This window comes from Rhinoraja longicauda, chromosome 2, assembly GCF_053455715.1.
Source record: "Rhinoraja longicauda isolate Sanriku21f chromosome 2, sRhiLon1.1, whole genome shotgun sequence".
NCBI lineage: Eukaryota > Metazoa > Chordata > Chondrichthyes > Rajiformes > Arhynchobatidae > Rhinoraja > Rhinoraja longicauda.
In genome coordinates, this window is record NC_135954.1 from 6,109,128 (window position 1) to 6,134,880 (window position 25,753).

Consider the following 25,753-nt stretch of genomic DNA (forward strand, 5'->3'; position numbering starts at 1 on the left):
TCTACAGGTTCCTGTCACCACTTTAGCACAATTCACGTCCCTATTTACTACTAGGGGGTATGGGGAGAAGGCAGGAACGGGGTACTGATTGAGAATGATCAGCCATGATCACATTGAATGGCGGTGCTGGCTCGAAGGGCCGAATGGCCTCCTCCTGCACCTATTGTCTATTGTCTATTGTTATTTCCCCATCAACCGTTTTTCCCCTACAACAGTACCTGTCTGAACTACCTCTTCGTTTTTTGTCAATGGAGTTCTGGTTCATTTGTTGTTTTAGTTTCAGTTTCTTAGTTTTGAAGAAACAGCGTGGAAACAAGCCCTTCGGCCCACCGGGTCCGTGCCAACCAGCAATCCCTGCACACTAACACTATCCTACACATACTAGGGACAATTTACAATTGTACCAAGCTAATTAACCTACAAACTGGGACGTCTTTGGGGGGTGTGGAAGGAATCCAGAGCACCCAGAGAAAAACCCACTCAGGTCATGGGATGAATGTACAAACTCTGTGCAGACAGCACCCATAGTCAGAATCGAACCCGGGTCTCTGGCGCTGCAAGGCAACAACTCTACTGCTGCGCCGCCTATGATTTTTACAGGTATAAAACAACAAAGCAGATCATGCCGGAAATACTCAGCAAGTGGGTTACATTTGTAGAAAAATAAATGATCAATGTTTCACTTCGGTGACCCTTTGTCAACCTGAAATGTTGCCTGACTGGCTGAGTGTTTCCAGGATTTTTTTTCACATTTCTCAAAAATTATTTTTTTCAATCGTAGGGAAAACAATTATGAGCTATTTATTTCTAATTGTGAACTGAATAAAAAAAGACACAAGATGTTGAAGTAACTCAGTGGGTCAGGCAGCATCCCTGGAGAGAAAAGGCCTGTTTCCGTCTGTATGTATATGATATGATATGATAACATGGATAAATGATACTTTGGGTTGGGGCCCTTCTTCAGACTGAACTCTATACATGGTTGCCTGGGCAGCTTGCAGCCCAGTGGTATGAACATCAACTTCTCCAACTTTAGATAGTTCCTCTGTCCCTCTCTTTCCCTCCTCCTTCCCAGATCTCTCTCTATCTTCCTGTCTCCACCTATATCCTTCCTTTGTCCCGCCCCCCTGACATCAGTCTGAAGAAGGGTCTTGACCCGAAACGTCACCCATTCCTTCTCTCCTGAGATGCTGCCTGACCTGCTGAGTTACTCCAGCATTTTGTGAATAAATACCTTCGATTTGTACCAGCATCTGCAGTTATTTTCTTATACTTTCTATACATGGTTTTGTCAGTGGGGCTGGAATCCATAAGTAATGGAAAAAAGGTAGAAACGAAGATCTGTGAATGCTTGTTTATACCAAAGATAGACACATAGTGATGGAGTAAATCAGTAGCTAAAGACAGCATCCCTGGAGAAAAGCGATGTGTGACCGATGTTAGGCAACATCTCTGGAGAATATGGATAGGTGACGTTTCGGGTCAGAACCCTTCTTCAGTCTGACCCGAAACGTAACATATCCTTTTTCGCCAGGGATGCTGCCTAACCTGCTGAGTTACTCCAGCACTTTGTGTCTATAATAAGTTGCTGAATATAGTTTGAAGTTTACAAAATTGAGGGGCATATGTGGGATTGATGGTCAAACACTTTTTATTCACCAAGCCAGGTGATCTAAATGAGAAGGCAAGGGTTTAAGGTGAGAAGGTAGAAATGTAAAGGTAATGTTAAGATATGATAGTGGCATTTAAGAGACTTTTGGATAGGCATATGGACATGTAGGGAATAGAGGGACGTGGATTATGTGCTGGTAAATAAGAGATGGTCTTGGCATTATGTTCACAGATATTGTGGGCTGTTTAATTTAGTTTTAGTTTAGAGATACAGTGCAGAAACAGGCCCTTCGGCCCACCGAGTCCGCACCAACCACCTATCCCCGCACATTAACACTATCCTACACACACCAGGGACAATTTACAATTATACCAAGCCAATTAGCCTTCAAACCTGTACACACTAGCGACAATTTACACTTATACCAAGGCAATTAACCTACAAACTTGTATGTCTTTGGAGTGTGGGAGGAAACCAAAGATCTCAGAGAAAACCCACGTGGTCATGGGGAGACTGAACAAACTCCATACAGACAGCACCTGCAGTCGGGATCGAACCCGGGTCTCTGGCACTGTAAAAGCTGTAAGGCAGCAAATCTACCTCTACGCCACTGTGCCGCGTAAAGAGTCATATAAAGAGTGATGCTTTGCAGGGATTTCTAGATCCGATCTCCCCTTCATATCACGGACTTCTTTATAACTGATTTTGGTTATACAGTAGGAGCTTCCCCACAGTAATCAGACACCACTGTCTCTTTAAGAACACAGGCTGCTACTTAAACTGTGGGAGAGCATTGAAATTGACAAGCAATTACTTCGAACGACGCTTGTGCAATGATACTCTATTAAACAATGGAACAAACATCCTTTAGTAATTTTAGCTTCCAGTAAGAAAAATACATTTTCAGCTGTTAAAACGAACTTTGTATTTGAAAACAACTCATCTCATGGAGTGACTGCTAGGAGCTTGGAGCTCCTAGTTATCCCTTACCTGGTTATAGTGGACAATTATCAGTAATGCACACCATTCCCCCCCCCCCCCTGGGTCGAAGGCAGGAGAATGGGGTTGAGAGGAAAGGTAGATCAGCCATGATTGAATGGCGGAGTAGACTTGATGGGCCGAATGGCCAAATTCTACTCCTAGAACTTATGAACATGGGGATTAATTAAAATTATGCCTTTGCAGAAGTGTGAATTGGAAGAAAGCAGAGATATTCTCTGTCCTTGAGAATCTCCAACATGGTGGCGCAGCGGTAGAGTTGCTGCCTTGCAGTGCCAGAGACACGGGTTCCACCCTGACTACGGGTGCTGTCTGTATGGAGTTTGTAAGCTCTCCCCGTGACTTGGATGGGTTTTCTCTGGGTGCCCCGGTTTCCTCCAAAGACGTATAGGTTTGTAGGCCAATTGGCTTGGTAAAATTATAAATTGTCCCTTGTGTGCATAGGATAGTGGTAGTGTGTGAGGATTGCTGGTCGGCGCAGACTCAGTGGGCGTTTCTGTGCTGTGCCTCCAAACTAAACTAAATTTAGAGACATAGATTACAATGACAGAAACGATCAGCTGATCGAAGTTCAAATGATTTAGGCAAGTCTTACTTTATTTATCTTTTTTTCCCAAAGGTATGAGAACACATGGGCAGCCCTTCACAAACGAGCCGAAGACTGTGCTAAGACCGGAGAGGTATGATATCTGTCGATTCAGAAATATTCATTAAAGGTGCAATAACCCCCTGCTGATTGATGAGATGCATTTCCCATTTGTTGACTATCTCATGAATAATAGTTTTGGGATCCAACGTTTTTGATGTCTATAAGAGGTATTCCATTAGCACTCTACTATCCATGATACATAATAATTTCATAAGTCATAGGAGCAGAAGTAGGCCATTCGGCCCATCTTGTCTACTCCGCCATTCAATCAAGGCTGATCTATCTTTCCCTCTCCACCCCATTCTCCTGCCTTCTCCCCACATTGACACCCTTACCAATCAAGTATCTGTCACTCTCCACCTTAAAAATACCCTATGGCTTGGCCTCCACGGCTGTCTGGAGCAATGAATTCCACCACATGAATTTCACCACCCTTTGACTAAAGACATTCCTCCTCCTCTTATTCTGAGGCTGTGCCCTCTGGTTCTAGACCCTCTCATTAGTGGAAACATCCTCACGGCATCCTGTAATCTCAGATCTGCGTGGCAATATATTTGTCATTACTGCTGCACTGAGAAACCTACTAAGAAAACTCATTTTGCAAGCAAGCCACCAATTGCTATTAATTTTTTTTTTCAAATTTTTTTTTTGCAGTACCTTTAGAATAAATAATTGTCAAAATATGCACGACATGAAAGCAGCCCATTTGACCTATTGCATTTATGCCGATCTATGCTAATCACACTTGGCTGCATTAATTCCAGATCCAGGTGCATTCTTGATTAGTACGGGTGTCAGAGGTTATGGGGAAAAGGCAGGAGAATAGGGTTAGGAAGGAGAGATAGTTCAGCCATGATTGAATGGCGGAGTAGACTTGATGGGCCGAATGGCCTAATTCTACTCTATTCCTATTCCTTATGACCTTATGCAGCTGTAACGACGGGGATTTGTCTTCCCCCTCCCCTTCCCAGCTTACATCGACTTAACTTGAAATCAAAGTTGGAAGAGCTCAGAGCAAGACGGGAGTTTCAACGGGAGATCAGGAACTGGTGTGTTCTTTGTTTCCTGAAATTTCACTTCAGTTTAATTTATTGTCACGTGTAACGAGGTACAGTGAAAAGCTTTTGTTGCCTGCTAACCAGTCAGCGGAAAGACAATGCATGATTACAATCGAGCCATTTACAGCGTATAGATAATGATAAGGGATTAACATTTAGTGCAAGGTAAAGCCAGCAAAGTCGGATCAAACATTGTCCGAGGGTCACCAATGAGGTAGATAGTGGTTCAGCACTGCTCTCTGGTTGTGGTAGGATGATTTGATTGCCTGATAACAGATTGGAATAAACTGTTCCTGAATCTGGAGGTGTGCGTTTTCACACTTCTATACATTTTGCCCGGTAAAAGAGGGAGTGGTCAGGGAGCAACTCGTCCTTGATTAAGCTGCTGGCCTTGCCGAGGAATAAATGGAGTCAATGGAAGGGAGGTTGGTTTGTGTGATGGTCTGGGCTATGTCCACAATTCTCTGCAATATTCTTGCGGTCATGGATGGAGCTGTTCCCAAACCAAGCTGTAATGCATCCTGATAAAATGCTTTCTATGCTGCACCTGTAGAGGTTGGTGAGAGTTGTCGGGGAACATGGCTTATCCCTGTCTCGCCTAACCCCTGCTGGGTGTTTCTCTACGTCATATGGACCGGATAGAAGCCTCAGGCAAGGTAAAAGTGCTTCAGCCTGCACTTTATGAGCAATAGTTCATCTTGTTGGTAGTTTGCATTCCATTCCATGCCAATGACAAGATGGCATTGGATGAATTATACTTGGTCGTCAACTCTCCTGAGACAGCAAAGCATGATGCCTTACTCATTATTGCCAGCAAACTTCAATCAAGTTTAAAGAACATGTGCCCATAATGCCATCAGTACGTCTCCTGCCCCATGCTGTTAGCACCAAGTATACCAATCACTTCATCCCTCGCCCCATTTTAATGCTGCTCCTGCCAGGTTAAAGAATGAAGTTGAACAAAACAGCGAGGAGAGAATTTTAAAGCGGATGTTACTGGAACTCAAAGGCTCGAGCTATAGGGAAAGGTTGGGCAGGCTATGATTTTATTTGTTGAACGCAGTAGACTGAGGGGGTAATCTTTTTGGGGAATAGATAGGGTGAATGCACAGGGTATCACAAAATGCTAGAGTAACTCAGCAGGTCAGGCAGCATCTTGGACAATAGACAATAGAAAATAGGTGCAGGAGAAGACCATTCGGCCCTTCGAGCCAGCACCGCCATTCAATGTGATCATGGCTGATGATTCTCAATCAGTACCCCGTTCCGGCCTTCTCCCCATACCACCTGACTCCGCTATCGTTAAGAGCTCTATCTAGCTCTCTCTTGAATGTATTCAGAGAATTGGCCTCCACTGCCCTCTGAGGCAGAGAATTCCACAGATTCACAACTCTCTGACTAAAAAAGTTTTTCCTCATCTCTGTTCTAAATGGCCTACCCCTTATTCTTAAACTGTGGCCCCTGGTTCTGGACTCCCCCAACATTGGGAACATGTTTCCTGCCTCTAACGTGTCCAACCCCTTAATAATTTTATACGTTTCGATAAGATCCCCTCTCATCCTTCTAAATTCCAGTGTATACAAACCTAGTCGCTCCAGTCTTTCAACATATGACAGTCCCGCCATTCCGGGAATTAACCTAGTAAACCTATGCTGCACGCCCTCAATAGCAAGAATATCCTTCCTCAAATTTGGAGACCAAAACTGCACACAGTACTCCAGGTGCGGTCTCACTAGGGCCCTGTACAACTGCAGAAGGACCTCTTTGCTCCTATACTCAACTCCTCTTGTTATGAAGGCCAACATTCCATTGGCTTTCTTCACTGCCTGCTGTACCTGCATGCTTCCTTTCAGTGACTGATGCACTAAGACACCCAGATCACGTTGTACGTCCCCTTTTCCTAACTTGACACCATTCAGATAATAATCTGCCTTCCTATTCTTACCACCAAAGTGGATAACCTCACACTTATCTACATTAAACTGCATCTGCCATGCATCTGCCCACTCACACAACCTGTCCAAGTCACCCTGCAACCTCATAGCATCTTCCTCACAGTTCACACTGCCACCTAGCTTTGTATCATCGGCAAATTTGCTAATGGTACTTTTAATCCCTTCATCCAAGTCATTGATGTATATTGTAAATAGCTGCGGTCCCAACACCGAACCTTGCGGTACCCCACTAGTCACTGCCTGCCATTCTGAAAGGGACCCATTTATCCCCACTCTTTGCTTTCTGTCTGTCACCCAACTTTCTATCCATGTCAGTACCCTACCTCCAATACCATGTGCTCTAATTTTGCCCACCAATCTCCTATGTGGGACCTTGTCGAAGGCTTTCTGAAAGTCGAGGTACACCACATCCACCGGCTCCCCCCTGTCAATTTTCCTAGTTACATCCTCAAAAAATTCCAGTAGATTAGTCAAGCACGATTTCCCCTTCGTAAATACATGCTGACTCGGAACGATCCTGTTACTGCGATCCAAATGCTCCGCAATTTCGTCTTTTATAATTGACTCCAGCATCTTCCCCACCACTGATGTCAGACTAACTGGTCTATAATTTCCCGTTTTCTCTCTCCCTCCTTTCTTGAAAAGTGGGATAACATTAGCTACCCTGGAGAGAAGGAATGGGTGACGTTTCGGGTCGAGACCCTTCTTCAGACTGATGTTAGACTCTGAATGCACAGGGTCTTCTTCCCAGGGTAGGAAAATCAAGAACCAGGGGGCGTAGGTTTAAGGTGAGAGGGGAAAGATTTAATTGGAGAAAGGGACACCAAGTGCTGGACTAACTCAGCGGGTCTGGCAGCATCTCTGGAGTACATGAATAGGTGATGTTTTCGATCTGGACCCTTCTTAAGACAAACCTTTCTTAAGACTAAATTTACATTATAGAAAGAATGTGATAGCTTTGGAGAGGGTGCAGAGGAGATTCACCAGGATGCTGCCAGGGATGAAGGGCCTCGGCTATGAGGAGAGACTGAGCAGACTGGGGTTGTTTTCCCTGGAGCAGAGAAGGCTGAGAGGGGACATGATCGAGGTGTACAAGATCATGAGTGCATAGATAAGGTAGATGGCGGGGAACTTCTTCTACTGGTGGAAGGTTCAACAATGAGGGGACATAGATACAGGGTAAGGGGAGGGAGGTTTCGGGGGGATGTGAGAAAGAACTTTTTCACCCAGAGGGTGGTTGGAGTCTGGAACTCACTGCCTGGGGTGGTGGTGGAGGCGGGAACACTCACAATGTTTAAGAGGCATTTGGATGGGCACTTGAAATGCTACAACATTCAGGGCTACGGTCCAAATGCGGGAAAATGGGATTAAAATTAGACTGTGTTTGGTAACGGGCGGCACGGACACGATGGGCCGAAGGGCCTCTTTCTGTGCTGTAGGACTCTATGACTCTATGACTCTAACCTTCTTCAGTCTGAATAAGGGTCCTGAACTGAAACATCACCTATTCACGTTCTCCAGAGATGCCGCCTGACCTGCTGAGTTACTCCACAATGTAGATACAAAGTGCTGGAGTAACTCAGCGGGTCAGGCAGCATCTCTGGAGAAAAAAGGATGGGTGACGTTTCGGGCTGGGTTGAGAAGAAGGGTCCCAACCCGAAACATCACCCATCCTTTTTTCTTCAGAGATGCTGCCTGACCTGCTGGGTTACTCCAGCACTTTGTGTCTGTCTTGAGTAGAAACCAGCATCTGCTGTTCTTTGTTTCTAGTCGAGCACTTTGTGTCTTTTTTTAAAGAAAAAGGACTGCCAAGGGAAGAGGTGAAGATTGACGTCTGACTTGAAGTGCTCCATGATCCTGGATTGACTAGGAAGGCAATGCCGGGTAGTGTATTTTTCTACCTGCCATGAGCAATAAAGTAGCCAACGAACTGGAAATGGCAGCAGTCATTTCTCTTCTGATGTCTCCGAAGTCCCTGGAGAATGCAGCCAGAATACCGCCCCATCTCGCTCTTAAGCTGACAGTGCAGAAACACTCATACGCTCTGTCCTTCACCACTGAAAACATCCTTTTATTGACACAGGCAGGAAAGACACTGCTGTGATACAGAGTGAACATTCAAGCTGAAGCAGGGAAGGGAACTGCCTTTGTTTAGCTTAGTTTTAGTTTAATTTGGAGATACAGCGTGGAAACAGGCCCTTTGGCCCACCGAGTTCACACCAACCAGGGATCCCCTCAGATTAGCACTGCCCTAGGGACAATTTTGCATTTACACCAAGCCAATTAACCCACAAACCTGTACGTCTTTAGAGTGTGGGAGGAAACTGAAGCACCCGGAGAAAACCCACGCAGGTCACGGGGAGAAAGTACAAACTCCGTCAGACAGTGCCCATAGTCAGGATCGAACCAAGGCCTCTGGTTGCTGTAAGGCTGCAACTCTATCGCTGCACCACCGTGCTGTAGACCCCTTCTGTTGTAGGATTTCAAATCTTGCAACTGCATATGGAAGGAGGTTAATAGCCCCACATCCAAGGCATAACATGCATGTCATGAGATAGATACAGAGTGCTGGAGTAATAAAGATAGACACAATGTGCTGGAGTACTTCAGCCAGCCAGGCAGCATCTCTGGAGAAAATCGGTAGGTGGCGTTTTGAGTTGGGATCCTTCTTCAGACTCTGAAGAAGAGTATGAAGCAGGGTCCCAACCCGAAACGTCACCTATAATTTTTTCTCCAGAAATGCTGCCTGATGTGCTGAAGTACTTCAGCACATTGTGTCTATCTTTGGTATAAACCAGCATCAGCAGCTCCTTCCTATCACATGCATGCAACAAAGTATATTGATCTCATTCTCAATGATCTCATTCTTGATCTCCAAGGAAGCAGCAGTGTTGGAATGATATAATTCTGTCAAAACATCTCATGGGAAATATGGTGTAGATCTCAAGTTGAGAATGAGGAAAACTAGTTTAGTTTAGTTTAGTTTAGAGATACAGCGCTGAAACAGGCCCTTCGGCCCACTGAGTCCACACTGACCAGTGATCCCCATACACGAGCACTATCCTACACACACTAGGGACAATTTACAATTTTACCGAGCCAATTACGCTACAAACGTGTGTCTTTGGAGTGTGGGAATAGCCTCATTCTGCTCCTATAACTCATGAAATTATGAAAACAAAGAATATGGAAGATGAGATATTAAATCCAGATATCTCTTCATAATCTAGCCATAGCCTCAACTAACATGGAGAACTGATAATCATAGATATTTTGACAAAGTAACTTGTGGAAACGCTGCTTGACCCACTGAGGCCGGGCACCAGATTTTTGAATTTTTGGTTGCGGCAATGAATTGCTAAGTTTTAATTTTTTTCAAGGTAGGATACTTTACATAAGTTCTGGGAGCAGAGTTAGGCCATTCGGCCCATCAGGTTTGCTCCGCCATTCAATCATGGCTGATCTATCTCTCCCTCCTAACCCCATTCTCCTGCCTTCTCCCCATAACCCCCGACACTCAAGAATCTATCTCTGCCTTAAAAATATCCATTGACTTGGCCATTCTGTGGCAATGAATTCCGCAGATTCACCACCCTCTCTCTGGCTGAAGAAATTCCTCCTCATCTCCTTCCTAAAGGAACGTCCTTTAATTCTGTGGCTATGGCCTCTAGTCCTAGTCTCTCCCACTAGTGGAAACATTCCACATCCACTCTATCCAAGCCTATTTAATTTCATATCAGATTTCTTGTGTTAAGATGCTTAATAAAGTAGCTACTCCATCTAGTGGCCATCCGCACTGCAGGTCTCATTAGCCTTTGTTGACATTTATTTTTTAGTTAAGCATTTATTTTAATTTTCAGTCGCTTGGCACATAAGAAATCTGTGCTCAGAACTTTGAGTTGCTTGTTTATTCATTGACTTTTTCATCTTTATTTCGATTAGTTTTAGTTTAGAGATATAGTGCAGAAATAGGCCCTTCGGCCCACCGAGTCTGTGCTGACCAGAGATCACTGTACATTAGGGACAATTTACAATTTTACCGAAGCCAATTAACTGACAAAACTGTGCATCTTTGGAGTGTGGGTGGAAACCGGAGCACCCGAAGAAAGCCCATGCAGTCACAGGGAGAACGTACAAACTCCGTGCAGACAGCACCCGAAGTCAGGATCAAACCCGGGTCTCTGGAGCTGTGAGGCAGCAACTCTACCGCTGCGCCACTGTAGATTTTCTGTTTTAATTTCAGTTTGTCAGCATCTCCCCTTCCCAGTATATCTAATTTCTTATCAGATTTCTTGTGTTAAGATGCTTAATAAAGTAGTTACTCCATCTAGTGGACATCGGCACTGCAGGTATCATTAGCTTTGTTGTCATTTATTTTTTAATTAACTTAATCATCTGTGTTTAGTTTAATTTAGTATTTAGTTTAGAAATACAGCCATGAAACAGGCCCTTCGCCCCACCAAGTTCACGCCGACCAGCGACCCCCGTACACTAGCACTATCCTACACACTAGGGACAATTTACAATCTTTACCGAAGCCAATTAATCTACAATCCCGTATGTTTTTGGGATGTGGGAGGAAACTGGAGCACCCGGAGGCCACAGGGAGCCACAGGGAGAACATACAAACTCCGTACAGACAGCACCCGTAGTCAGGATCGAATCCGAGTCTCTAGTGCTTTAAGGCAGCAACTAAACCACTGCGCCATCGTTCCGCCCTACCGAGGCTTTTGCTTTTATCTCAAAAGATGGCACAGACATGGAACTTGCTCTCTGACCTCTATGGTCATTGTAAATAGCTAGAAGATTGGTCATTGTAAATAGCTAGAAGGTTTTGAACATAATTACAGAGATTTGATGTTATTTCCTCCTAATATTTGACAAATGTTCATATCATAGGAACAGAATTAGATAATTTAGCCCATCAAATCTACTCCGTCATTGAATCATGGCTGATTTATTCTTCCCTCTCAACCCCATTCTCCTGCCTTCTCCCCATAACCCTTGACGAGCTACTAACCCCTGACACCCATACTAATCAAGAAGAATGGTTTCATCTTTGCTTTAAAATTTCCCTTAAAAGGGCGATTATATTCCCATTGACAAAGGGAACTGCTGATACAGCAATCTTGAGCATAGCAGGTCAGGCAGCATCTGTGAAGGGAATGGATACGTGACGATTTGGGTCAGGAAGCTTCTTCAGAGTATATTCCTGTGTTGGTCCAGCAAACCATAGTGTATTAAGAATCTACAACAGTAGATTCTCCTTCATTAAATTTTACAAACTTTTGTGTATATTTTTTATTCTTTTCAAGTTTAGTTTTATTACCAGCATGGAACTTGCCCACACTGGTCAACGTCCCAGCTGCCTGCGTTTGGTCCATATCCCTCCAAACCTGTCCTATCCATGTACCTGTCTAACTGTTTCTTAAACGTTGGGATCGTCCCTGCCTCAACTACCTCCTCTGGCAGCTCGTTCCATACACCCACCACCTTTTGTGTGAAAAAGTTACCCCTCAGATTCCTATTAAATCTTTCCCTCTTCACCTTAAACCTATGTCCTCTGGTCCTCAATTCCCCTACTCTGGGCAAGAGACGGTGCATCTACCCAATCTATGCCTCTCGTGATTTTATACACCTCTATAAGATCACCCCTCATCCTCCTGTTATTCAGGTAGGCTCTGCTCTAGGATGCAACTTAAAGATTACATTTTATTAGCTTTGCAGCCAGTGACAGGCATATCGTTGCACTGTAATAACTTCACAAATAGATGTGGTAAAACAAGATATTGGTTTACTCTGAGGCACAGTGAAACAGGTACAGTTTTGTTTGTGTGCTATCCAATCAGCTTATACTGTACACGGATGCAGTCAAGCCATACAGAAGTATAACAGGTAGAGCAAAGAGAAAAATACCCAAGTGCAGAATATATTTTGTAAAATTTTTGCGTTACGGTTCCATATAGTAAAGCAAGGTTTGGGTTTATTATTGTCATGCGTACATTTTCCACCGGGTGGCGCCACCAGCACTGGCTGCCTCTCCAACAGTCTGTCGGTCCTTTCCGCTGTTTTTAAAATATTTTAAGTATGTGTTCAGGTATGTTTTAGTTTTTCTTGTTTTGTTTTATGGGGGGGGTGGGGGGGGGGGGGGGAGGGGAATTGGGGGAAACTTTTTTTCAATCTCTTACCTGGATGGAGATGCGATTTTTCTCCGTGTCGTATCTCCATCCCTTCTGCGGCCTAACATCATGGAGTGGTGCGGCCTTTCCTGGAGACCGGCCCGGCACTTCAAGCCATGGGCACAGCGCGGACATTAACATCATGGAGCAGCGATCCTTTGCCGAGGATCGTCTGTAAACCGTAAAGCCCGCAGTCTCTGGTAAGAAGAGGCCGACTCGGGAGCTCCAATGCCGCGGAGAGTGTTTCAATCCGTCTCGACACCGGACTTTCGTTCATCCCGACACGAGGGCTCGGACATCGAACAAGCGGCGACTGCGATGGTTCAACAGCCCCGACCACGGGTGAACAAAGAAGAAGATGATTGAACTTTATTACCTTCCATCACAGTGAGGAATGTGGATTCCGCTGTGGTGGATGTTTACGTTAAATTTTATTTTATGTGGCTGTGTGTCTTGTTTTTTACTTTGTATGGCTGTATGGTAACTCAAATTACATTACCGTAATTGGCACATGTGACAATAACTTGAATCTTGAGATGCACTGAAAGACTATAAACTGTTTTGGAACTGTATAAAAGGGGAATAAACAGTTTGGGATTATGTACTGTTATTGGGGTAAAGTATAATCTAACGCAATCCTCTTCTGATAAACCTGTTGATCATTGTGGCTGAGAAACGATGTATTACCTCTGTATTTGAATAAAGCAATGTAAGTGCAACAACACCTACGAGTGGGTGAAAGATGATTTATTGTCACACGTGCAAAAGAGGGTGAAATTATTTTTTGAGTGGCCGGATTTGGCGCTGTTTCCAAAGTTCCAATTTACAATATACATCAATGACTTGGATGAAGGGATTAAAAGTACCATTAGCAAATTTGCCGATGATACAAAGCTAGGTGGCAGTGTGAACTGTGAGGAAGATGCTATGAGGTTGCAGGGTGACTTGGACAGGTTGTGTGAGTGGGCAGATGCATGGCAGATGCAGTTTAATGTAGATAAGTGTGAGGTTATCCACTTTGGTGGTAAGAATAGGAAGGCAGATTATTATTTGAATGGTGTCAAGTTAGGAAAAGGGGACGTACAACGTGATCTGGGTGTCTTAGTGCATCAGTCACTGAAAGGAAGCATGCAGGCACAGCAGGCAGTGTAGAAAGCCAATGGAATGTTGGCATTCATAACAAGAGGAGTTGAGTATAGGAGCAAAGAGGTCCTTCTGCAGTTGTACAGGGCCCTAGTGAGACCGCACCTGGAGTACTGTGTGCAGTTTTGGTCTCCAAATTTGAGGAAGGATATTCTTGCTATTGAGGGCGTGCAGCGTAGATTTACTAGGTTAATTCCCGGAATGGCGGGACTGTCCTATGTTGAAAGACTGGAGCGACTAGGTTTGTATACACTGGAATTTAAAAGGATGAGAGGGGATCTTATCGAAACGTATAAGATTATTAAGGGGTTGGACATGTTAGAGGCAGGAAACATGTTCCCAATGTTGGGGGAGTCCACAACCAGGGGCCACAGTTTAAGAATAAGGGGTAGGCCATTTAGAACAGAGATGAGGAAAAACCTTTTTAGTCAGAGAGTTGTGAATCTGTGGAATTCTCTGCCTCAGAAGGCAGTGGAGGCCAATTCTCTGAATACATTCAAGAGAGAGCTAGATAGAGCTCTTAAGGATAGCGGAGTCAGGGGGTATGGGGAGAAAGCAGGAACAGGGTACTGATTGAGAATTATCAGCCATGATCACATTGAATGGCGGTGCTGGCTCGAAGGGCCGAATGGCCTACTCCTGCACCTATTGTCTATTGTCCAGTCTTCGTGCTAGGTCTTATAGAGCGGCGCCTGATCCAGGCAGGCCCCAGGCTTCTGCAAGAATCGTTCGGTGAGTTGATGTCTCTCTCCTCGCCCGGCCACTTTTGTGCCCCGTGGGTACCTCCTTGAGGGCGCGGAAGGTATGATCCCGGTTCACTTTCCTACTGGCCTTGCTCCTCGCGGCCATGATCGGCGGCTTGGTTAAAGGCTTATTTATTCGGCTAGTCCAGCTTTAAAGTATAATTTTCCAACATATGTCTGGTTTTACTTGCAGATGGTCGATGGCAAAGTGGTGGTACTATCTGCACACTGGGAGCAAAAAAAACAGCAGTTAGCGGAACTGCAGGAACAGCTTCAAGAAATTCCAGCATTGTTAGTTGGCCTGGATGCCCTGACTTTCAAACTCGGTGAGTTTGTTTCTCTTTAATTTAGATACGATTAAAGCTAATAGTCCATAGGATTGGTCTTGATATGGTAATGTATTCTATGCAGAAGGATCTTGGAGTCCAAATTCACATCTCTCTAAATGTGGCAGCACAAGTAGATAGGGTGGTAAAGACGGTGTATAATATGGTTGTCTTCATTGCTAGGGACATTGAGTATAGAGTCAGCAAGTCATGCTGCAGCTCTGTAAGACTTTCGTTAAGTCACAGTTGGAGTATTGCGTGCTGTTCTGGTCGCCCCATTACAGGATAGATGTGGATGCTTTGGAGAGGGTGAAGAGGAGGTTAACCAGAATGCTGCCTGCATTAGAGAGTTTCAGATGCTGGGAGAGATTGGAGAGACTTGGATTGTTTTCCTTGGAACTTCGGAGGTTGAGGGGAGACTTTGTCTGCAACTTCGGAGGTTGGGATTATAAAAAAATTATGAAGCATAGATAAGGTAGACAGTCAGGACCTTTTTTCCAAGGTGGAAATGTCCAAAGCTACCGGGTGGCGCCATCAGCACTGGCTGCCTCGCCAACAGTCTGTCCTTTATTCTGTTTTTGTAATTTTAAGTATGTGATAAACGTATGTTTTTGTGTTTCTTGATTTGTTTTATGTGTGGGAGGAGGGGGGGGGAATTGGGGGAAACTTTTTTCAATCTCTTACCTCGACGGAGATGTGATTTTTCTCCGTATCGTACCTCCGTCCCCACTGCGGCCTAACATCGTGGAGTTGGCGGCCTTCCCTGGAGACCGGCACGGCACTTCAAGCCTCGGGCACGACTCGGATTTTAACATTGGGAGCTGCGATCCTTTGCCGAGGATCGACTGTGGAGAGCTCCAACCGCGGGGTCTGTGGACTTTAACATCGGGAAGCCCCCGCAGGCCGACTCGGGAGCTCCAATGCCGCGTCCTGGTGCGAGAATTCGATCATCCCGACGTGAGGGCTTGGACAGTCGGCAGTGGCGACTGCGGATGGTTCAACAGCCCCGACCGCGGGTGAACAAAGAGGAAGATGTCTGAACTTTATTACCTTCCATCACAGTGAGGAATGTGGAATCCACTGTGGTGGATGTTTATGTTAAATTTTATTTTATGTGGCTGTGTGTTTTGTTGTCTTTTACTTAGTATGGCTGTATGGTAACTCAAATTTCACTGTACCTTAATTGGTACATGTGACAATTCAATTGAATCTTGAATCTTGAAGCTGGAGGACAGAGCTCTCAGGTGAGCGGGGGAAATGTTAATGGTGATATGAGACGCACATTTTTTTTAGTGGGGGCCTGGATGCATTACTAGGGGTGGTGGTGGAGGCAGATACGATAGTGGCATTTGAGGCTTTTAGATAGGCACATGGAAGTGTAGGGAACGGAGGGATATAGATCATGTACAGGCAGATGAGATCAGTTCAAATTGACATCATGTTTGGCACAAACATTGTGGGCTGAAGGTCCCGTCCCTGGCTTGTACTGTTTTATGTAATACTTAGCTATGAAGCTTTTTGCAAATGTGTGTTTGTAAAATGATCGTAAAAATATTTGCAGTTTGTTTTTAAAAGTCAAATGCCTGAGTATTTATGTTTCTGGTGAACTTTGTTACTAGTGAAGTTTGTTGTAGTAATGCACCTTAAGGGCCCACATAAATTCTGTGTCTATCGTCGTGTAAGTATAAAGTGAGTAGAAGTGTAGGAAGGAACTGCAGATGCTGGTTTACACTGAAGATAGACACAAAATGCTGGAGTAACTCAGCGAGTCAGGCAGCATCTCTGGAGAAAAGGAATAGACATTTCGAGTCGAGACCCTTCTTCAGACCCTTCTTCAGATTACGATACGATAGAACTCTATATCCCAGAAGGGAAATTAATCTGCCAACAGTCATAAAACATGAAATTAAAGTGACGAGTGAAAGGCTTCGGGGATGTGCAAAGTTTGCGGAGGTGGGGTGGTGTCAGTCTCAGTCTACCCCACGACAGTAGGGGGATGTTTGATATCCACAATATTCTATACACATTAAGTACACTGAGACCATATACAAGAGTCACCAGGTTTTGGTGCATTTTCAAAGTCCAGGTTGCTCTGTGTAGGACAGAACAGCAGATGCTGGTTTAAATCGAAGGTAGACAGAAAATGCTGGAGTAACTCAGTGGGACCGAGAGATTGCCTGTCCAGCTGAGTTACTCAGGCATTTTGTGTCTTGCTTTAAGTGTAGCTGGCACAAAGGCCCATTGTCCTGGTGGCATTGCAGGGTTGGCCAGGCCAAGCAAAGTTGTCGTTTTGAGTCCTCGGAGTAGGAGATATTGGTTACTGCACAAAAATGGATTTCATTAAATGAAGGGTGATACTAATGAACATTGAAGTTCAGTGTGAGTTTTTAACAGAATCGCAGTAAATGTTTCTGGAAGGCTGTTTGGGATATCTTACATTAGTATCTTGAGAAGCCACGTACACAAGTATGATAGAAAATACTATTTTCTCCTAAGGGCTGGGTGTCACGGCACGGTGGCGCAGCGGTAGAGTTGATGCCTCACAGCACCAGAGACTCGGGTTTGATCCTGACTACGGGTGCTGTCTGTACAGAGTTTGTATGTTCTCCCTGTGACCGCGTAGGTTTTGTCCGAGGTCTCCGGTTTCTTTCCACATTCCAAAGACGTACAGGTTTATAAGTTAATTGGCTTTGGTAAAAATTGTACATTGTCCCTGGTGTGTAGGATAGTGCTTGTATATGGGGATTGCTTATCAGGGACCTGGTGTGCCAAAGGGCTTGTTTCTGTGCTGTATCTCTTAAAAAAGGTTCTTAGGTAGGAGGAAAATTTGTGTGTTTTCCTTGCTTGTTGCTTGAAGGTTTATAAATATTTGCAAACTTTTGCAGAACCCTCCTTTTATGTCTATAGAAGTTTCTATGTATATTTGGTTTTGTAATTTGAGTTATCTAGATATCCTAGTAGTTTGTGTGCCTTATTTTAGTTTTGTTTAGTTTAGAGATAGTACTATTGTGAACAGGTGTGGACTCAGTGTGCCGAAGGGCCCTTTTCCATGCTGTATCTGCTCATGAGAGGAATAGGTTGGGTAGACGCTCAGAGTCTCTTGCTCAGAGTAGGGGAATCGAGAACCAGAAGACATAGGTTTAAGGAGAGGGGAAAAGATTTAATAGGTTGTAGGGACATAGGGATTGGGTGGAAGGGTTCGAACCCTCGGATTGGCTAGCGAGGTCACGAGGTGCGTTAGCGCGGTAGATTTGTCAGTCTAGCGTTTGAACCCTTTTAGGTAAGACGTTAGGTAGTAGTCTAGAGCTTGGAGTGTTGAGTATTGTCACGGGGTTTTTAGAACTGTACAATAAACTTTGACTGCAGCATCCATCGCTATCGGACTCACTACATTGGTGACCCCGAACGTGATCCGAAGATCACAGGAGCATGTCGCAGGTAGGAGTGAACAGCGGGCAGCAGAACGCGAGCGGCGTTCACCTACCCTCGTTCTGGGCCCATCAGCCTGTGAACCTGTGGTTCGTGCAGGCAGAGTCCCAGTTCCACCTCAAGAGGGTGGAGGAGGACCAAGAGAAGTTCCACCACCTGGTAAGCTGCCTACAGCCCGAGGTGGCCGCGCGGGTGGGACGGTACCTGACCAACCCTCCCCAAACCGAGAAGTACGAGGGGCTCAAGAGGCTCCTGTTGGGGACTTTCGGCTCTAGCCAGAACCAGCGGGCTCTGAAGCTTCTACATTTACCGGAGCTGGGGGATCGGCAGCCGTTGGTTTTGATGACGGAGATGCTAACCTTGATTGGCGACCATCAGCCGTGCATGATGTTCGAAGCGGCATTCCGGGAGAAATTGCCCCGGGACGTCAGTTCGTTGGATGCTTTCAAGAGAGAGCTGGATAGAGCTCTTAAGGATAGCGGAGTGAGGGGGTATGGGGAGAAGGCAGGAACGGGGTACTGATTGATAGTGATCAGCCATGATCGCATTGAATGGCGGTGCTGGCTCGAAGGGCTGAATGGCCTACTCCTGCACCTATTGTCTATTGTCTATTGTCTATTGTCTATTGTTAGTGTTGGCGGACGTCTTTTTTGAAGACCCGGTAGCGTTCGCAGAAAAAGCCGACGCGCTCGTCACGGAGGCCTCCACTCGGGACGACTCGGTAAATCGGGTTTCGAGGCCCAGCAGCAGCCGGCCGCGCGGCCAAGATGGTGGCGCATCGGCCGCCATTTTGCAGTCAGCCCGCCAAGACGGGACTGCAGCACCCGCCATTTGGCAGCGGGCCCGAGGGACAGAGCCGCACAGGCGTGGCTGGTGTTTTTTTCATAAGCGGTGGGGCAGTGAAGCCCGAAGTTGAAGGGCCCCTTGTTCGTTTCCGGGAAATGCCTCGGCCGATCGAATGTAGAGGCAATCTCGATCGGCCGCAACCGCCGCCTCTACGCCACGGATCAAAGTACCGGCACCGTTTTTTTGGTCAATATGGGAGCGGTTGTTAGCATCGTGCCTCCCTACGATTGTGAAGTGCGAGCAGGTGGGAAGGGTCCATCCCTCATTGCGGTCAACGGCAGTCCCATCCGCACCTACGGCAAGAGGGTCATGTCCCTGTCTTTCGGGTCCGGGACCTACCATTGGGATTTCATCGTTGCCAACGTGGGCCAGGCCATTCTGGGCGCGGATTTCCTTTGGGCTTTTTCGTTGGTCGCAGACGTCCGCGGGAAGGGCCTACAACCTTCGGCTAGCAGTATAGAGCCTGCTACTCTACCACCTGCCGCCCCACCCTGCCCGTCGGTCCAGGCCATCACCACGGCCCCCGGTCAGTTCGCTGCGGTTCTCGCCGACTTCTCGCAGCTCCTCGTCCAGCGGTTCGATGCACCTTCAGATAAGCACGGTGTCGTCCATTTCATCCCTACCGAGGGGCCGCCTGTATTCGCCCGGGCGCGGCGCCTACCTCCCGACAAGCTGGCCATGGCTCGGGAGGAGTTCCTCAATTTGGAACGACTGGGGATTGTTCGGCCTTCAAATAGTCCGTGGGCCTCCCCCTTGCATATGGTCTCTAAAGCATCTGGGGGGTGGAGACCATGTGGGGATTACCGGCGTCTGAACGCTGCAACCCGGCCTGACCGCTATCCAATCCCTCACATACAGGACTTCTCCGCCAGCGCCAGCCTTGAGGGGGCTACGGTTTTTTCGAAAATCGATTTATCATATCATATATATATACAGCCGGAAACAGGCCTTTTCGGCCCTCCAAGTCCGTGCCGCCCAGCGATCCCCGTACATTAACACTATCCTACACCCACTAGGGACAATTTTTACATTTACCCAGCCAATTAACCTACATACCTGTACGTCTTTGGAGTGTGGGAGGAAACCGAAGATCTCGGAGAAAACCCACGCAGGTCACGGGGAGAACGTACAAACTCCTTACAGTGCAGCACCCGTAGTCAGGATTGAACCTGAGTCTCCGGAGCTGCATTCGCTGTAAAGCAGCAACTCTACCGCTGCGCTACCGTGCCGGGGATATCATCAGATCCCCGTCCACCCACCGGACATTCCTAAGACGGCTACGATGACTCCGTTCGGGTTATTTGAGTGGTTGCGTATGCCGTTCGGTCTCAAAAACGCGTCTCAGGCATTCCAACGTCTTATGGACCATGTGGGTCGCGGATTGTCTTTTGTATTTATTTATCTGGATGACATTCTGGTGGCTAGTCGTTCGGTACCAGAGCACTTGGTCCACCTTCGCACTGTGTTCCAGAGGTTGCAAGACCACGGTCTGATCCTCCACCCGTCCAAATGCCAGTTCGGCCTGTCCGCGGTGGATTTCCTGGGTCACCGGGTCACCGGCCGGAGCCACTCCTTTGCCCGCTAAGGTGGACGCCGTCCGATCTTTTCTCCGCCCTACCACCATCAAGGGCTTGCAGGAATTTGTGGGCATGGTGAATTTTTATCACCGGTTCGTGCCTGCGGCAGCTCGGATCATGCGCCCCCTTTTTCAATGCCTCGTGGGTAACCCCGCTGAGTTGGTTTGGTCCGCAGCTGCAGAGGCGGCTTTCGCTGCGGTTAAACAGGCCCTCGCCAACGCCACCATGCTCGTGCACCCCCGCTCCTCTGCCCCCACGGCCCTGACGGTGGATGCCTCAGACGTGGCGGTGGGTGGGGTCTTAGAGCAACAGGTCAACGGTCACTGGCATTTTTCAGCCGGCAACTCACTCGACCTGAGCTGAAATACAGTGCCTTTGACAGGGAGCTCCTGGCCCTCTATTTAGCAGTTCGCCATTTCCGATATTTTTTGGAGGGCCACTCTTTTGTTGCCTACACGGATCACAAACCCCTCACGTTTGCTTTTTCTAAGGTTTCTGATCCGTGGTCGGCCCGCCAACAGAGGCACCTCACCCTCATTTCCGAGTTCACCACCGATGTTCGCCACATCGCGGGTAAGCTTAATGCCGTGGCTGACGCCCTGTCCCGGCCGGCCACTTCCTCTGTTGCTGCGGTGGGGGGCGAGGTGGATTTCCAGGAGCTAGCGGAGGCTCAGCGCCTGGAAGGAACTGCCTCAGCGTACGTCTCCGCAGCCTCAGGGTTGCGGTTAGAACAGGTGGCGTGTGGCCCCGCAGGTACCACACTTTGGTGCAACGTTTCCCTTCCCTGCCCTCGCCCGGTGGTGCCGACCGCCCTGCGGCGTAAGGTTTTTGAGGCCATTCATGGCCTGGCACACCCGTCCATCCGGGCGACCTCGGCCATGGTGGCCGCCCGATTTGTCTGGCACGGCCTGCGGAAGCAGGTGGCCGCCTGGGCCCGCGCCTGCGTCCCGTGCCTGACCTCCAAGGTCCACTGCCACGTCCAGCCCCCGTACCAGACTTTTGTGGTTCCCCCCGTCCGTTTTTACCACATCCATGTGGATTTGGTTGGTCCATTGCCCTACTCTAGGGGCTACGCCCATCTACTAACGGTGGTCGACCGTTTTGCTCGTTGGCTGGAGGTTCTTCTGTTGTCGGACACCTCGGCGGCCTCCTGTGCACGGGCCCTGGCGTTACATTGTGTTGCCCGTTTCGACGTCCCGGCTATCATCACTACCGACCGGGGCGCCCAATTCACCTCGTCCCTCTGGGCCGCGCTTGCGCAGCGGTATGGGTCCCGCTTGCAGCAGACCACCGCCTACCATCCCCAAGCTAACGGGATGGTAGAGCGCTTCCATCGACAGCTGAAGGCGTCCCTCTGTCCGGCCCCGACTAGGCCGACCAGCACCCCTGGGTCCTCCTTGGTATTCGCACGGCCCCTAAGGCTGATCTGGGTACCTCCTCGGCAGAACATGTCTACGGTTCGCCCCTGCGGGTGCCGGGTGACATTATTCCCTTGTCCTCCCCCTTGCCGTCGTCCGTCCCGTCGGTTTTGGCATCTCTCCAGGCGCGGGTAGGTTCCCTGGCCCCAGTCCCAGCCTCCAGTCACGGAAGTACGGCGGTGCACGTGCCGGCGGACTTGCAGGACTGCGAGTTCGTTTTCCTCCGGCGGGACTCCCACCGCCCCCCTCTACAGCCGGTCTACCAGGGCCCGTTCCGGGTGCTGAAAAGGGGGACGGTTACCTTCACGTTGCAGGTGGGAACCCATCAGGAACTCGTTTCTGTCTCCCGGCTCAAACCAGCCCACTTGGACAAGGACCGTCCCGTGCTGGTGGCCCAACCTCCTCGCCGGGGCCGACCTCTGGCCGGCAGACCTGTTTCCCCAGTTGCGTCCCTTCCCTCACCCCTCGGGCCTCCACCGCCCTCGGCTGGGTTCATTCTGCCTTTGCTAGCCACGCCCCCATCACCTGCACCGGCGGGCTCCCCCCTCCCTCCCCCTCCAACGGAGCCCCCATCGTCTACATCGGCGGGGCCCTTCCCGCCCCCTGTCACGCTGGCGGTGCCGGCCTCCCTTCTTCGTACGCGTTCAGGTCGGGCGGTCCGGGCGCCCATGAGGTACGGTATCGAGGGTTCTGGGGGGGGGTCATGTAGGGACATAGGGATTGGGTGGAAGGGTTCGAACCCTCGGATTGGCTAGCGAGGTCACGAGGTGCGTTAGCGCGGTAGATTTGTCAGTCTAGCGTTTGAACCCCTTTAGGTAAGACGTTAGGTAGTAGTCTAGAGCTTGGAGTGTTGCGTATTGTCACGGGGTTTTTAGAACTGTACAATAAACTTTGACTGCAGCATCCATCGCTATCGGACTCACTACAAGGTATCTGAGGGGGTAATGTTTTCACACAAAGGGTGGTGGGTGTATGGAACGAGCTGCAAGAGGAGGTAGTTGAGGCTGGTACTATCGCAATGTTTAAGAAACATTTAGACGGGTACATGGATAGGACCGGTTTAGGGGGACATGGGCCAAACGCAGGCAAGAGGGACGAGTGTAAATGGTACATGATGGTCAGTGTGGGCAAGTTGGGCTTAAGGGCTGTTTCCACACTGTATCACTCTATGGCTCTCTAACTCTATATCTCTAAAGAAAATTAAAATTGGTCTTGAATCATTTTCTTGATTGATTGCCCCAGAGTGTTGTTGTGTAGAATTTTAGGAATTTGAACGAGTGATGAAAGACTAATCTTTTAACTTGGAGGATTAGTTTGTATACAGTATTGGTAAGACTGCATTTGGAATACTGTGTGCAGTTTTGGTGTCCATATTTAAGAAAGGATGTACTTGCTCTGGAGGCAGTGCAGAGAAGGTTTACACGGTTAATTCCAGGGATGAGGGGGTTGACATATGAGGAAAGGTTAAGTAGGTTGGGACTTTTCTCATTGGAGTTCAGAAGAATGAGAAGCAATCTTATTGAAACGTATAAGATCGTGAGGGGCCTTGATCGGGTGGATGCGCTAAAGATGTTTCCGATGATCGGGGAGACCAGAACTAGGGGGCATAGTCTTAGAATAAGAGGGGGCTCTTTTAAAATTGAGATGAGGAGAAACTTCTTCACTCAGAGGGTGGTTAGTCTGTGGAATTCGCTGCCTCAGGGAGCTGTGGAAGCAGGAACGTTAAATAAATTAAAAACGGAAATAGATTGTTTTTTAATAGACAAGGGAATTAGGGGTTACGGGGAGCGGGCAGGGAAGTGGACATGAGCTATTGTTAGTATAGTAAGACCTGAGTAATCTGGACAAGTTTCGATCGCCTAGCTTGGGGTCGGAGAGGAATTTCCCGGATTTTTTCCCCAAATTGGCCTGGGTTTTTATCCGTTTTTTCGCCTTTCCCAGGAGATCACACGGTTCTTGTGGGTGGGAAGAAGGGCGATAGTGGGAAGGGGGTTGGGGTAGGATCAGCCATGATCGTATTGAATGGCGGAGCGGACTCGAGGGGCCGGTTGGCCTACTCCTGCTATTTTCTTGTGTTCTTGTGAGTACTTCCATATATAGCCATCCCATTCACCTGCTGTTGTAAATTTCCCCGGTGTGGGACGAATAAAGGAATATATTATTATTGTCCTTAACCACATGCTGCCAATGTTTCGTTTATTGTCACGTTTGCCGAGGTACAGTGAAAAGCTTTTTGTTGCATGCTAACCAGTCAGCGGAAAGACTATACATGATTACAATCGAGCTACCCACAGAGTACAGATACAGGATAAAGGGAATAATGTTTAGTGCGTGATAAAGTCCGATTAAAGATAGTCCGAGGGTCCTCAATGGGCAGGTGGTTGGGAGTTGTTGGTTGACAGTTTTTGACCTCTGAATTAAAAAAGGGCCATATATTGGCAGTCATTTTTCTTTCTCACTAAGTACCTGCTCATGAAGTTATATATTGTGCATTGTAAAGCATTTGACTGTAATGCTATTATTGTCCATATTAAACATTTACATTTTTATGCTGTTTTTTAAGCCCCCGCCAGAGGGCGCTGCTAATACATATGTAAATCTATCAAGTAGCTGGAGTTTGGACTTTAGACTTAGAGATACACACGGAAACAGGGCCGTGGGTCCACCGAGTCTGCACCAACCAGCGATCATAATCACTAGTAAACTAGCACTATCCTACGCAGTAAGGACAATTTGCAATTTTACCGAAGCCAATGCACCTACACACTACAATCCGGACTGCAGATGTTGGTTTAAACCGAAGATAGACGCAAAAAGCGGGAGTAACTCAGCGGGACAGGCAGCATCTCTGGAGAGAAGGAATGGGTGACGTTTCGGGTCGAGGCCCTTCTTCAGACTGGTTAGGTATAAGAGAAACGAGAGATGTATACAATGATGTAATCATCAGAATCAGAATCATACTTTATTAGCCAAGTATGTTTTGCAACATACGAGGAATTTGATTTGCCATACAGTCATACCAATAAAAAGCAATAGGACACACAAAATACATTTTAACATGAACATCCACCACAGTGACTCCTCCACATTCCTCACTGTGATGGAAGGCGAAAAAAAAGTTCAATCTCATCCTTTCTTTGTTCTCCAGCGGTCGGGGGCCTCGAGCCAGAAGATTTGTCAAGCATGATTTCCTCTTCGTAAATCCATGCTGTCTTGGACCGATCCTGTTACTGCTTATACAAATGCACCGCTATTACATCTGCCGGTCCAAGACAGCATGGATTTACGAAGGGGAAATCATGCTTGACAAATCTTCTGGAATTTTTTGAGGATGTAACAAGTAAAATGGACAAGGGAGAGCTAGTGGATGTAGTGTACCTGGACTTTCAGAAAGCCTTTGATAATGTCCGACACAGGAGATTAGAGGGCAAAATTAAAACACATGATTTTGGGGGTAGGGTATTGACATGAATAGAGAATTGGTTGGCAGACAGGAAACAAAGAGTAGGAATAAACGGGTTCCTGTCAGAATGGCAGGCAGTGGCGAGTGAAGTGCCGCAAGGCTCGGTGCTGGGGACCCAACTATTTACAATATACATTAATGATTTAGATGAAAGAATTAAAAGTAACGCTAACAAATTTGCAGATGGCACAAAGCTGGGTGGCAGTGTGAAATGTGTAGAGGATGTTGAAAGGCTGGAGCGATTGGGCTGGTATACACTGGAATTTAGAAGGATGAAGGGGGATCTTATTGAAACATATAAGATAATTAGGGGATTGGACACATTAGAGGCAGGAAACATGTTCCCAATGTTGGGG

General features: G+C 47.3%; 1 protein-coding gene across 1 annotated transcript in view; it reads left to right on the top strand.

Moving 5' to 3' along the window:
- dtnbp1a (dystrobrevin binding protein 1a) overlaps nt 1-25,753 on the top strand; it is a 144,533-nt gene that overhangs the window by 25,251 nt on the left and 93,529 nt on the right. The window contains exons 4-5 of the mRNA XM_078414534.1: nt 3,231-3,291; nt 14,532-14,664. Coding sequence (XP_078270660.1) covers nt 3,231-3,291; nt 14,532-14,664 — 194 coding nt within the window. The remainder of the gene's footprint in view (nt 1-3,230; nt 3,292-14,531; nt 14,665-25,753) is intronic.